The 14,789-nt window shown below is 47.9% G+C and overlaps 1 protein-coding gene across 2 annotated transcripts in view; it reads right to left on the reverse strand.

Moving 5' to 3' along the window:
- Nucleotides 1-670: 670 nt before the first annotated feature.
- Nucleotides 671-14,789, reverse strand: part of LOC123044761 (UPF0613 protein PB24D3.06c) — a 37,469-nt gene continuing 23,350 nt past the window's right edge. For both annotated transcript variants that reach the window (XM_044467649.1, XM_044467648.1), the window contains exons 7-9: nucleotides 8,069-8,177; nucleotides 1,130-1,194; nucleotides 671-1,054 (exon numbers count right to left, since the gene is read on the reverse strand). In XM_044467649.1, coding sequence (XP_044323584.1) covers nucleotides 907-1,054; nucleotides 1,130-1,194; nucleotides 8,069-8,177 — 322 coding nt within the window. In that variant the 3' untranslated portion in view covers nucleotides 671-906. The remainder of the gene's footprint in view (nucleotides 1,055-1,129; nucleotides 1,195-8,068; nucleotides 8,178-14,789) is intronic.

A 14,789-nucleotide genomic window follows, 5' to 3' on the forward strand; every position in this document is an offset into this window, starting at 1 on the left:
AGTCTCTCTTCTGCCAACACATGCTCTACTGTTTTAGAAAATTCATATCAATTAGGACTTTTAGTATTTTAATTTGATTATTTTTGCATTAAATTAGAAATTTTATGAAATTTTTGTAGATATCAAGTTTGACTAGATTTGAAAGTTTGAATTTGAATTTTCATGAATTTTCTCAAATTACTAGATTGACTATAATTTGAGCTAGGAGTATTTTTTTTCAAATGATTCTTTTTGCTACTGGTTCTTTGTGACTTTGTTTAGAATTTTATAATTATTTAAAATTAGGATTTTATGAAAACAGTTCGGTTTTAGTGTTTTATAGGTTTTATGCTATTTCTTTTAATTTTAATTGCTTTAAATTGTTTTCTTTAGTTTTTTTGACATATTCTTTTTATTTCTGTTTAGTTATCAGTAGCTATTTTATTTGTAGTATTTTTTTTATTTTATTTCTTTTATCCTATGGTTGGCCAAAAAGTCCCTCGTCAGTCAATGGTAGGCCGAAAAGTCCCTCTTCGGCCAACAGGAAGCCGACAGGATGATACTTTTGATTTTTCTGCATTAAAGTGTATAGTTTCCGAATTTGCTATAAAAATCATCATAGTTTCAAAAAAAAATCCAATTATGATTGCATAACTAACCATTTTGAATAGCCTTAAAAAAACACTCTGAATAGACAAAGAGGAACATTCCAGAGATAGTAGCATTACAACTTACAATTTTCAAACAGCATATCTGAATGTCCACAGATGAACACGAGATCGAGAATCAAGTACTAGACAAGGGTTTACACAATAAAATTAAATAGATCAGAACATTAGTACATAGAAAATTGACTAAGAAAACTACAAAAACGAAAGATTCTAACAGGTAAAGGGGGGTAAAGATTGCATCATATGACTATTGTATCTAGCTCCATGGATCGTCCCATCCTTTGGGTCCCTCCCTCTTAACAAAATCTACAATAACCTCGACAGCCTCTTGCACCCTGTTGGAAAGAGCATGGTTTCCCCATTTTATTTCAACTTTCTCTGAATCTCCAAGTGCACGAGAGAGTCTGCAGTGAAACATGTAACTTGATTATGTTACCATATTGGATCTGTATTTGCTCCATTTATGTTTAGGTTTTCACCTGTCTACAAGTGCCTTCTTATCGACGTATTCAGGGACATACTCATCCGCCATTGAAAAAACAACCTGCAGATAAAACACTTACAAGATGTAAAATTCAGCAGCCATAAAAAGTCAGAAACTCGAAGCTGAATTCGTAATGCAACCATGCACAACACCAACGAAAGTAAGTCATTTTGTGCACTTTGCAGCATACACTTAAATTCACAACATGCATTGAGGCAAAGAATTGAATTTTCAGAACACCGGTTCATAACCGTTTTGTCAGTACTAGCGCACTGACGATGGTCAAGAAACAGAGAGCAGGGAAAAGCATCGGCAAGAAGAAGTCAGAAGGAACGGGCGGGTGATTCAAAAGTAGTGAGTTGGGCTGTAAGCGTAGTGTGGGTGTTGGGCCATGGGCCGGCCAAGTCTTGTAATTGACCCGTGCATATATAAGCAACGGTCAACTTCTGTAAGACGGCATTGATGAAACGAATTGAGTCTGAGCCTCTCGTTCGCTCTTATCCTCTGCTGCCTTCTTCTACCTTCCAATCTCCTTCCCCGATCTAGATCCCCTTTTCCAGCTCAGATCCGATCACCGGTGAACTCCGTCAGCCCCTAGGGCGTGACAATCTGGTATCAGAGCCGCCGCTCCGCTCACGCTCAATTTTTTCCCCGAATCGTACCTGGCAAACCGGAGGCGACGGTGGCGGATCCCCTGGGGTTGATCTGCGTAATTCCCGACCTGAGGTGGGTTGATTTGGGGAACGAGCCGCGACCACGACGACATTCAAGCCGAACCCGCAGATGCGCTTCCTCGCGGACAAGATGGAGGCGCTGCAGGAGCGGATGCTGAAGGAGTTCGCCAAGCTGCGCGCAGTGCAGGGCAAGCTCGCGGTCGTCGACGGCATCAGCACATAGCTCGAAGCTCTCGACGCCAAGCTCACCGAGCAATCCGCCCGCATCGACCAAGTCCAGATGAAGGTGAATCTCTTGTGCTACACCCTGGGAAAAGTTCAGCAAGAGCAAGCGCACGCGCAACAACTGGGGAAGCAACCGATCCCTCAAGGATTTGGAGAGAGTTCTTCTCCAACCGCATCGGAGGTGTCGAACGGCATATTGGGCGCCATGCTAGGGCTGCCACCGCGGCCACCTCTGCGTTTTTCCCAGATACAACATAGACCACCACCAATAGATACCACTGCACTGCATGGGGCTGAGGATCAGTCGAAGTCGAACAAAAGATAGTGGATGCCCAAGATGGATTAGAATGTTCGAATTTGGCTCGACAAGTGTGAGGCATTTTTTCACCTGTACCACATCCCGGACAACTTCAGAGTTATATCTGCTTCTCTGTACCTAACTGGTAATGCAGCACACTGGTATCAGGCGTTTAAACAGCAAAGTGCCTTTCACACGTGGGAGCAGTTCTGTGTTGCTGTGTTACAAGAGTTTGATGTCAATAATCCATAGGGAAAGGATGAAGGAACTCATGTTGCTTAAACAAGGGGGTACAGTGGTGGAGTACAAACAGCAGTTTCGACAGTTGGTTACCATATCAGGCTCTACGAGCCCACCATCAGCAACAGTTTTCTGGTCACTCGCTTTGTCATGGGATTGAAAGAAGAGCTGCGTTCATCTGTGGAGATGCAATTGCCAGCAACAGTTCAGTTGGCGGCTATGTATGCAGTGGTTCAGGAAGGGCTGGTCCAGCAACAGAAGTCTTTCAAGTCGACTTATACAAAATATGCAGCTACCAGAAATGACAATAAACAGCCCTTTGCTCCTGGTGAACTGTGGAAGGCCAAACAGTTGAAAGAGTATCGCCGTGCAAATGGATTATGTTTTAGAGAAATATGTGCCAGGGCATGCCTGTAAACCACCAGCTGCTCCTGCAGCTCAGTTGAAAACAACAGAGTTAGTGGATCCTCATGAAATTATCTCAGATGCCGTGTTAGATGCACTGGTGGACAATTACAATTTCTGACACAGCTCTTTCTGGAGCATCACATCCCAAAACCATTCAGCTGAGGGCTCTCATAGGGAATCAAGTGGGGTTGATACTCATTGATTCAGGGAGTACACACACATTTGTGGACCAAGCATTGTTGGACAGGGTTTCAGTACCTGCACAAAAAATGCAGAGACCTATGCAAGTGAAGGTGGCCAATGGAGGACTGGTAGACTGTACCAAATTTGTGCCTGAACTGACTTGGTGGATTCAGGGACACAGTTTTTCCAGTGCCATGCAAGTGCTTCCTCTGGGAGGCTATGATATTATATTAGGGATGGATTGGCTAAAGCAGTGGGGTGTGATGCAGTGTCATTGGGCTGAGAAGTGGATTAAGTTTGAATACCAGCAGAAAACTGTCAGGTTGCAAGGAGTACTACCTGCTAAAGCAGAGCCACTTAAGGAAGTCTCCATGGAACAGTTAAGGAAATGGGAAAAAGGGAATGACATCTGGGCAACAGCTATGCTGCATCATATTGTAGTTAGCCCTCAAAGTCAAATACCTGAGGAAGTCCAATAGGTGTTACAGGCAAACAAAGTTGTGTTCAATGATCCCAAAACCCTACCTCCACAGAGAGATTTTGATCATAAAATACATCTAGTACCTGGTGCAGTCCTGTCAAACTGCAGGCCATATAGGTATTCACCACAACAGAAGGATGAGATAGAGCGACAAGTAGCTAACATGCTACAGTCAGGGCTCATCACACCTAGTTTAAGTCCTTTTGCATCTCCTCTGCTACTGGTCAAGAAAAAGGATCGCACCTGGAGATTTTGTGTGCACTACAGTGAGACTGAATGAAGTGACAATCAAAAACAAATTTCCCCTGCCTGTAATTGATGAACTGTTGGATGAGTTAGGAGGAGCCAAATGGTTTTCCCAGCTAGATCTCAGGTCAGGATATCATCAAATTTGAATGGCAGAAGCAGATGAGTTTAAAACAGCTTTTAAAACCCACAATGGACAGTATCGGTTCAAAGTGGTGCCATTTGGATTGTCCACAGCTCCTGCTACATTTTAGTGCTTCATGAATTACATATTCAAAGGCTCTAGCAGGAAATTTGTGTTAATATTCATAGATGATATTTTGGTTTTCAATGGCACATTAGAAGAACATATCACTCATTTGCAGTCAGTATTTGATACTCTGAAGGAAAACAACTTGTTTGTGAAAGAAAGCAAGTGCTCTTTTGCAGAGCAATCTATGAAATATTTGGGTCACATCATTTCTAACAAAGGAGTAAGTACTGATCCTGCAAAAACTGCTACAGTGTTGGACTGGCCAACTCCCACCAATGTAACTGAACTGAGGGGCTTTCTGGGCCTAACTGGGTACTATAGAAAGTTTGTGCAGAACTATGGTCTGCTGGCAAAGCCACTCACAACATTGCTCAAGAAGCAGTCCTTCCAGTGGTCTGAAACTGCTGAAACAACATTTCAGTTACTCAAACAAGCCATGGCCACAACACCTGTGTTAGCACTGCCAGATTTCACAAAAGCTTTCACCATAGAGACTGATGCTTGCAACGCTGGCATTGGGGCAGTACTCACACAAGTAGGACATCCTATAGCTTACTACAGTAAAGCCCTAGGAGTGAACAGCTAGAAGATATCCATATATGAGAAAGAATTTCTGGCTATCATGATGGCCATTGACAGATGGAGATCTTATCTGTCCAGAGCTCCATTTGTTATCAAGACAGATCACCAGAGTTTGTGCCACCTGGGAGACCAAAACTAAACATCTTATTTGCAAAGGAAAGCAATGACAAAGCTAGTAGGACTAGATTTCTCTATTCAGTACAAAAAGGGTGTTGAAAATACAGCTGCAGATGCATTGTCTAGAGTGGCACACCTGTTCCCAGTACAAGCACTGTCTACCAGCAAGCCTGTGTGGGTCCAGGAGATCTTGAATTCTTACACTGTTGACCCTGCTGCCCAGGAAAAGCTCACCAAATTGGCACTGGACAATCAAGCTTGTCCTGGGTTTCAACTTCAGGAGGGCCTCATTAAACAGGAAGGGAAAATATGGGTGGGAGCTAATACTGGGCTCCAAACCAAGCTCATACAAGCCTTCCACTCCTCTCCAATAGGAGGTCACTCTGGTATGTTGTCAACTTATCACAAAGTGAAACAACTATTCAGCTGGACTGGTCTCAAGAAAGATGTGGAAAATTTTGTGAAACATTGCAATGTGTGTCAGCAAGCAAAACATGAGCACTGCAGAGTGCCTAGCCTGCTACAACCATTACTTGTATCTGATGGTCCTTGGCAAGCAATCAGTATGGATTTCATTGAGGGTTTGCCCAAATCAGAAGGGTACAATGCCATTCTGGTGGTTGTTGACCATTTTACCAAAGTAAGTCATTTCTTACCTCTGAAACATCCTTTCACAGCAGCATCAGTAGCAAAGGTTTTCCTCAACACTGTGGTCAGACTGCATGGGCTACCTTTGTTCATAGTTTTAGATAGAGACAGAATCTTCACCAGTGCCTTTTGGAAAGAATTATTCAGAATTTGGGGCACTGAGTTGCAAATGAGCACAGCTTACCACCCTCAAACAGATGGGCAAACAGAAAGGGTGAATCAATGTCTAGAAATGTATCTCAGGTGTGTTGTTCATGCCTCACCAACTAAATGGGTCCCCTGGCTACCTCAAGCAGAGTTCTGGTACAACACCACTTACCACTCTTCCCTGGGTTGCACTCCTTATAAAGCCCTATATGGATATGAGTCGCATGTGGGACAATTGTACAGTCAAACTCAGTCTCACAACACTGAAGTACAACATTGGTTGTCTATACATACTGAACACACAGCAGCAATAAAGGAACAGTTAGCCAGAGCACAGAGCAAGTATAAGCAGTTTGCATATCGCAAGAGGACTGACAGAGTTCATAGAAGGAGAGATGGTCTATTTACGCCTACAACTGTATGCCCAGTCGTCAGTGGTTAATCGTCCCTGCCCTAAACTGGCCATGAAATATTTTGGTCCCTTCAAAATTCTCCCCAAGATTGGTCAAGCATCATACAGATTGGAATTGTCGGGGAGGAAGCTTGGTTCATCCGGTGTTTCAAGTCTCTCAGTTGAAAGAACACGTGCCTGATCATACTTCAATATTCACTACTCTGCCAACGTCACTGGACTTGTCTGATCCAGAGGTACAACCCGAAGAGATCCTTGATCGCCGCCTGGTCAAGAAAGGCAACGCCGCGCATCAACAGGTGTTGGTCAAGTGGGCAAAATTTCCTGCAACTGAAGCTACATGGGAGGACTACCAAGTGCTCCGTTCCAGGTACCCGACTGCACCAGTTTGGGGACAAGCTGGTTCTCCAGGGGAGGGTACTGTCAGTACTAGCGCACTGACGATGGTCAAGAAACAAAGAGCATGGAAAAGCATCGACAAGAAGAAGACACAAGGAATGAGCGGGTGATTCAAAAGTAGTGAGTTGGGCTGTAAGCGTGGTGTGGGTGTTGGGCCATGGGCCGGCCAAGTCTTGTAATCGGCCCGTGCATATATAAACAACGGTCGACTTCTGTAAGACGGCATCGATGAAATGAATTGAGTCTGAGCCTCTCGTTCGCTCTTATCCTCTGATGCCTTCTTCTACCTTCCAATCTCCTTCCCCGATCTAGATCTCCTTCTCCAGCTCCGATTCGATCGCCGGTGAACTCCGTCAGCCCCTAGGGCGTGACACGTTTTAATCCAAACGCAGCTTAATTTCAAGTATCTTTGCATTGTGCCTTCATATTATCTTAGAAATCAACTGTCATCTTTACATGTACACTGGCATCAATCCCTACAGATTCTAAGCTCCGTAGGAAGGGAGGCTTCTGTTGCGTTGGGGTTGTGGTTAGCGCTTGTGGACCCACCTATAAGTGACTGGCTCATTCTGCTTTGTCAGGTCGGTATGTTGAGCGGTGAAAAATCGAGTACAAATACCAAGCTCCATAAAAGGGAGCTTTGTGGTGCATCAGGGCTGGAGGTATCGCATGGCCCTGGCTGTCAATCCGTGGACAACTTGTGTACATCTGATGGGCCACCTGTGGGTATGAGAGGCGTGCATGTAAGGCTTTGTGTATTATGTGTTGTCGCTCGTGGGGTTTGGGTGGCGTGGGGAGTGGGGAATAACCCATGTGGTTGGCTCCTGGGCATAGGACTGCTCTGTGTGGCATTGTGATTGCGCGGGAGGGCTGTAGAGGTGCTTTGTTGCTGAAGGGAGCGGTTTCCGCTACGCCGCTGACCTTCCGTTTGTCAGCACTACCTCTCATGTCCTGCTTGCTGAGGAGAGGGATCCGTTCATCAGCTGGGTAGGCCTAGGGTTGCATCGTTTTCTGACCTGAGGTTTGACGGGTAGAAGCGCAAAAAAAGAAGTGGACCCTATTATCAAAAAGCAGCGCGGCAAAGCGCACGTCCGTTCTAGTATAAATGCAAGCATCCAACTTTCCATGTCATAAAAGATAAAGCAGGGACAGGCATGATGTTCAATACCTGATGAAATATTTTCTTAGCAAATGACTACTTAGTACTAATTTTCAAGATATTCCTTTCTTATCTCCACCGAAGTCATGAAGTGCTTAAGAAAAGCATTATGGTATACTTGTGTTGTTTATCTACCAATAAGTCCAGCTATTTGAAGTCCATACTGTCACGTACATAACAAGTCAATGCCATGCAAATATTGTGTAACTTCATAGGAATACTAATAGGTTCTTTAATGAAAAAAAATCCCCAAAAAAACTTTGGCAATATGGATGGTGAAAACCATTGATCAGCATAAAATTAAGGTCAAAAAATCATGACAGAATCACAAAGCTCCCTGCCATCAGAAGAGAATGGACAACCTGAATATTATGTTTACTATCATTCTTGGCAATGAAATCACTCAAGAACTTCCTGTTTTTAAGTGATTTAACAAGGTCAAATAGTAAAGAGGAACAATACCAGGCACTGTGTGGTTGACATATGACCAAGTCTCTGCTTCAGCTGATCTTCACTAAGATCAGAACTGAACATATCATCATCACCCATATATGCACAAAGGGAGTGGAACCTACAGATTTTGTATGTATAATTAGAATAGAAGTCAATTTAAAAATCCCTATAGAGATCACATTAACTACTGCCAGATAGATCCAAAAAGATAAAAGATATGCAAGCAAAATATTTCGAGTTTGTGTCTCTCTTCCCTCTTCCGCATTGGCTTTTAGGGTCTGTCACAGGTGATGTTTCTTAAGCTAATTGGCATGTTTCTTGGTCGATGGTTGTGGATTTCTCAAGACATTACCATCGATGAGTCTTGTTGAAGTTCAAAAATGAACTTTCAACTAGGGATTCCTTCGCAACGTGGTTAGGGATGAGTCGGAGATGGTGCGTATGGCGGCCTTATAGCGAAGGTCGCCGTACACTCAACAAAGTGACACGACAATGTTTATTTAACTAGGTTCAGTTACCTTGTGGGAGCCCCACCTATGTGCGTATGGCGGCCTATGGGAGGGTCGTCGAGAGTGGTGCCTGGCGCAAGGAACACTTAGATGGGAGGGTCGTCGAGAGTGGTGCCCGGCACAAGGAACATTTAGATGGGAGGGTCGTCGAGAGTGGTGCCCGACGCACGGAACACTTGTGTCTCCGCTTCCGAGTCTCACGACTCCTGACTAATGGGCCTTTGAAGGTCCCTCGAACTCCGCATCTCGGCCTTCCTAACTCTCCTGAGAGCTAAACAGGGAGAGTGACCCTCCTCTTGAGTTTACTCAAGCCAGGAGTGACTTTTACATGCTCATGGGAGGCCATATAGAGCCTAGGAGTCCTTGACAAATGACCAAGGCTGCCCTTGAAGTAAGGAGGGTAGAACTACATAATTTTGCATCCTTTGGCCCATATGCCTCTAGTTGGGCTAGGAGGTGGATTGTAGCACACTAAGAAGAGAATCCCTACACTATTTGGAGGCTTCCTTACTTGGTGTAATGTCCCGTCCAACCCACCGGTCACCCACCGTTGCCAACCACTACGCGTGGCTACACCTAGGATATAGAGTGGCCCCACAAACCAACATTAGTCTTTCCTGCGCACTTTGCCCTCACTCGTGCGCACCCCGGATCAACTTCCCAGTTGATCACCCATCCTCAAATTGCCCCAAGCCAAGCACGCTTAACTTTGAGGTTCCTTTCAGATGGGTTCCTAGAAAAGAAGGTCCACCTTATTCATACGAGTAGTTTATCATTCCTATTAAGCCGAGATGTCACATACACCCCCACTCAAAGAAATCGACATCCCTGTCGGCCCAGTAGGAACGTTCGCTCTTGGCACACATCTGTGTGTCCAGTCCGGCACATGTGTCATGCCGTGTGCCACGACGGGCCACACACGCCATGCACCATAGGCCCGCGTAGCTGACCCGCACATGCCCGTGTAACCGAGAGGGTCATCTATGATATCGGTTGTAACACCCCAGTTCCTGGTCGTTGCGCTTGGCTACCACCTAGGATCTAGACTGGCCCCACAAACCAACACTAGTCTTTCCTGCGCATTTTGTCCTTACTCTTGCGCACCCAGGATCAACTTCCCAGTTGGTCAGCCCTCAAATTGCTCCAAGCCAAGCACGCTTAACTTTAAGGTGTTGAAGTCTATATGTAGATTGCCTAGCCCTTTCCATCAGTTCAGACTTTTTTTTCGAGAAAACGCAAAGATCTTTGCGTTTCATTGCATTGAAGAGAAGGGATAGTACAATCCTCCTAGGAGGCTGGGATTACAAAGGTTGTGCTCTCGATCAGTGGACGTCCCAGGATGTGGGCAGGACTACCCTGAGCCCCTGTGCCCCGGCTTGTGCCCAACATTTGGCTTCAATTTTAATCCTATCCACTAATGCTTCTATCGATGGTCGCGCGTTTTCGAAGACGCATTCATTCCGCTGCTTCCAGATCATCCAAGGGACTAGCATGGCTATGGACTGCAATCCTTTGCGCAGCGCGTCCGGTGTCTGCCCCTTCGTTCGCTGCCACCAGTCTGTAAGTGAGGGCTCATTGTGTGGTGGCTGTGCTGGAATGCGTGTCCAGTCCAGGATGGCATGCCAGGTTTGCCGCACGAATGGGCAGGCCAGGAGCAGGTGCTGGATGGTCTCCGGCGCTTGATCGCAGAGGAGGCATCTGGGGTGGTGTTGCAGGCCGCGTCGGGCCAGCCGTTCTGCTGTCCAGCACCGGTCCTGGCTGGCTAGCCAATGGAAGAACCGGACTCTGGGTGGTGCCCAGCTCTTCCATGTCAGCTTCCATGAGGGGCATCTTGCGGATCCATGAAAGGTCGCAGCGTAGCAGGACTGCACCGTGCAAGTGTCGTTGGCCGTCCACCTCCAGAGCATTTGGTCAGGCACGTTCATGAGTGATGCGCTGTACGGCCTGCCAAAGCATCAGGTTTTGCCCAATTTCATGTATCCCGAGCACTCCCTGGATGTCGCGTGCCCAAGCATTGCCCGTTAGGGCCTCCGCCACCGTTCTCGCTTTGCGCCTCCTTTTGGGTATGCACTGGTAAAGCGCAGGGGCGATCTCGCGGATGGATTGCCCCTGGAGCCAACGGTCGTCCCAGAACAGGGCCGTCAATCCGTCACCAAGGACCATGGTGGTGGAGGCGAAGAACAACGCGCGCTCCTCGGGAGTGAACTACAAGTTGAGCCCTTGCCATGCGCGGTTGTCGTCCGTGCAAGTGTACCATAGCCATCGCAACCTCAGTGCCAGGCCAGCACGCTCCAGGTCCCGTATCCCCAGGCCGCCATATTCCAGTGGACGGCAAACATGGCGCCAGTTGACATGGCAGTGCCCACCGTTGGCAGTTGCACGTCCAGCCCATAGGAAGCCCCGTTGTATTTAGGGTCTTCTTGGGGGGGAGGGGGGGCGAATGCGAGCAGTTGGTGAACCGGGATGGCCTCGAGCACCACTTTGACCAATGCGAGTCTTCCAGCCTTGTTCATGAGCCATGCTTTCCAAGTTGGGAGCCTGGCAGCCACTGAATCTACGAGGGGCTATAGTTGGGCGGCAGTGGGGCGGCACAACGTTAGCGGGATGCCGAGGTAGGTGATGGGCAGGTCGGCCGTCCTGCATCCTACATGGGCAATCGTCGCGGCCGCGTCGGGGTCGCCATGGAGGATGGTGGCCGAGCTCTTGGCGTAGTTCACCCGGAGGCCGCTAGCTTCACCGAAGAGTGTTAGGATGCCCTTGACGGCCTCCATGTCTCCAGGTGTGGCGTGGCAGAAGAGCATCACATCGTCGGCATATAAGGAGATGGCCGGAATGGCTCGTCGGGGGTGCAGCTGTTGCAAGATGCCGGAGTCGTGGGCGCGGCGGACGAGGCGTCCGAGGGTGTCCACGGCGAGCACAAAGAGTTGTGGGGACACTGGGTCGCCCTGTCGCAGTGCGCATCGGTGCCATATCAGCGGCCCTGGCTCGCTGTTCAGCATGATCCCGGTGCTTGAGGTCGAAAGCAGTATGGCAAGCCACTCCCGGAACCGAGGTCCAAACCCATACTGGTCCAGCACCTCGAAGAGGAAGGGCCAGGATAGGGAGTCGAAGGCTCGCGTGAGGTCGAGTTTGAGGATGACTCTTGGGGCCCCAAGTTGGTGCAGCAGCTTCATGGATTGCCTGACCAGGACAAAATTGTCGTGGAGGCTCCGGCCTGGGATGAATGCATTCTGGTTGCAACTGACCAGGTCGCCCAACCTTGGCGCGAGGCGTAGCGAGAGCACTTTCGCGAAGATTTTGGCCACGAGGTGTATCAGGCATATCGGACGGTAGTCAGTTCGGACTTTTGGTTGCGTTGGTTAGTGCATTAAGCTTAACATGGTATCAAAGCCTAAGATCTTGAGTTCAAGTCATGGCTTTCACAATTTATCAAAAAATTGTTGTTGCCCCCCCTCTGTCCACGTATAGGCCTCTTGAGCCATACCTCTGAGTCTATTCATGTGTTGACTTTCCCGCGTCAAACGTGAGAGGGGGTGTTGAAGTCTATATGTGGATTGCCTAGCCCTTTCCATTAGTTCGGACTTTCGGTTGCATTGGCTAGTGCATGAAGCTTAACATAAGGTTCCTTTCAGATGGGCTCCCGGAAAAGAAGGTGCACCTTATTGATATTAGTAGTCAATTATTCCTATTAAGCCGGGATTTTCGTGGAGATATATTCGTCCTCAAAAATATTTGTGGGAATTCGGGCCCCTTCCGCAAGTTTTATAGCCATATTTGACTAGGAAATACCTTGCAGGAATTTGTGTGCCTCTGAAAATTACATAGTCGGATTGGATTCCCAAAACAACTTGCGAGAATTCGAGGCATCTCGGAAACTTTTATGGAGTCAAGAACGACTCCTAACATACTTTGCAAGAATTATTGACCCATCTACCACATATTCCCATCTGTGAAGAATATGCTATGGGAACATGGAGCTCTACCATGGCGAGCCCGCGCTTGGCATAGTCCTGTACTATCTGGTACAGCTTGGTGATTTCCTTGCTGCCGGCTGCGGTGTACTTCAAGCTCCAGGAATTGTGCTTTCTTGGTGGAACCAGGGTGAAGGCCTCGATGAGTCAGGATACTGGCAGATTGCCGAGCTTGATGTCTGTGATGTAAAACCATTCCTCCTGCCACTTCTTGTTGGATTCGGCCAACTCTTCGTCGAGGTAACCGGATCCAGCCACCTTGGTGATGGCGGCACCCCCGCACTCGCAGGTCTCTGTCACAATGGTCCGGAGCTTGACCGAGGAGTAGCGGCACCAAAGATTGAAGGGTGGCTCAAAGCCGAGAAACAATTCGCACAGGGCCATGAAACATGCTATATGGAGGATGCCATTCGGGGTCAATTGGTGGAGTTGGAGGCCGTAGTAAGTGGAGAAGTTCCCTAAGAAGAGATGAAGAGGGAACTCCAAACCGCGAAGAAATGGGATAAAGCGTACCCGCTCGCCGCCACGCGGGCGCAGAACAACCTCGGTGACGTCTTCCCCGTTCGCGTTGGTCGTCACAGCGAGCGACACTCAACGACTTCGGACGGCGGCAGGTGCCCAGCTCGATGAGGTGCATGAGATGCCCTTCGATGGCAGTGGACGTCATTTGCTTGCGCTTGGTGTTGGATGCAACCTTCAACTTGTCGCGACACTCTTGTCGGCGGTTACCTTGCCCGCGGAGGTGCCCCTCGGCGTCTAGTTCTTCCCTAGCTTGGGAAGCATGGGGGCAAGATTGCGTGCATGGGCGGTGCGAGATGGAACGAGTGGAAAGCTTGGAGATTGAGCAGCAGCAGCAACGACAACAATGGACGCGGGGCGCTTAAGAGAGAGATGGAGAAGAACAAGGGCCAAGTGCAGAGACCCCTTGGTAGTTTTCCCTTATAAACACCAGACGAAAAGGAAGCGGTGGCGACCTTGTCGTGACACGCAGCAGGTTTAGCCTCCCCATTCCCAATTACCCCACGCTTAATGCGCGCATGAATTGAGGCATTTGATAACGCCGGCGTCCGAGACATGTCGTCCAGTCACGTCGTAATGACTAAGGGGACGTGGCTCAGATGGGCAGCACGATCCCACACACACGTCACGTTGACTGACGGTCAGCCTGATAATGGTGGTTCAGTTCGCCCTGTTGGACCAGCGCCTGGTCTGGTCCCTCTACAGGACCCGAGCTCTGGCTTCAAAAAGATTTCATAAGTACTATACGGGAAATCGGCCTACGGAAGCCGGCTTCGTGAGAAGACTTCACCATGAATGGCTACATACACCAACAATTCAAGAATAGGGGAGCTTCATGAACCGACTTCCACTCTAACAAGCTACTAAGACCGGCGCCAGCAGATCGACCCCAACCAAGAAGCAATCGGATTTGAGGACTAGTTCCGGGGCTACTTACGGTGTTACGTTCTAGGGGTGCCTCACCTTACCGGAAGTCGGCCTGAGTAGGCCAGCCTGGGGCCCCCTAGGTCGGTATGTCATGGGCTGATCAGCCCGACCCATGGCTCTACAATCGTAATGGGTCCGGAAGGCTTGGAGTACAAGACAAGGCAACCGGCGTCCAGAGGACTCCTTACCGACTTAGATCATGTAACCCTAGACCATGGTACCCATATAAGCTAGGGCTAGGCTAGTCAAATAGACACAACAAAACCTTAGAGCTTTGTTCAATCCCTCGATCTTTGTAACCCCTATACACAAATAATATACGCAAGCAGGAGTAGGGTATTACCTCTTCTACAAGGGCCTGGACCTAGGTAAAACTCTTCCCTTGTTACCATCCGATCTACTCGTCTGGCCGAATACCCTATCAAGGAATCGACCGGAAAATACTCCAACAATGCTGCAGTTGCTACTTATGAGCACAGGTCTTGGACTATCAACAGGCTCTTCTCACTTATCATGCTGGGTTGTTTGTCTAGACTCGGTGCTTTGATAATGATATTCATGCTGCAATTGTTCTCGGGGCCAGTGTTCTACCTTAGTTTTCCTCTGAGTTTATGGCCTCACTAACGTCTTCAAGATGTGGACCCATCTTCGATAGTGCTATCAGCCCTCTGGTGATGCCCAATACTAGTACATGGATCGCCACGAGCATGCTCTTAAGCAGGGTGACTCCACTATTGATGATTTCTACTCGCATTACTGGTTGTGCTTCATGCTAATGCTACCAGCTCGTTAGGTTAGACTTGG

This window comes from Triticum aestivum, chromosome 2B, assembly GCF_018294505.1.
Source record: "Triticum aestivum cultivar Chinese Spring chromosome 2B, IWGSC CS RefSeq v2.1, whole genome shotgun sequence".
In the NCBI taxonomy this organism is placed as follows: Eukaryota; Viridiplantae; Streptophyta; class Magnoliopsida; order Poales; family Poaceae; genus Triticum; species Triticum aestivum.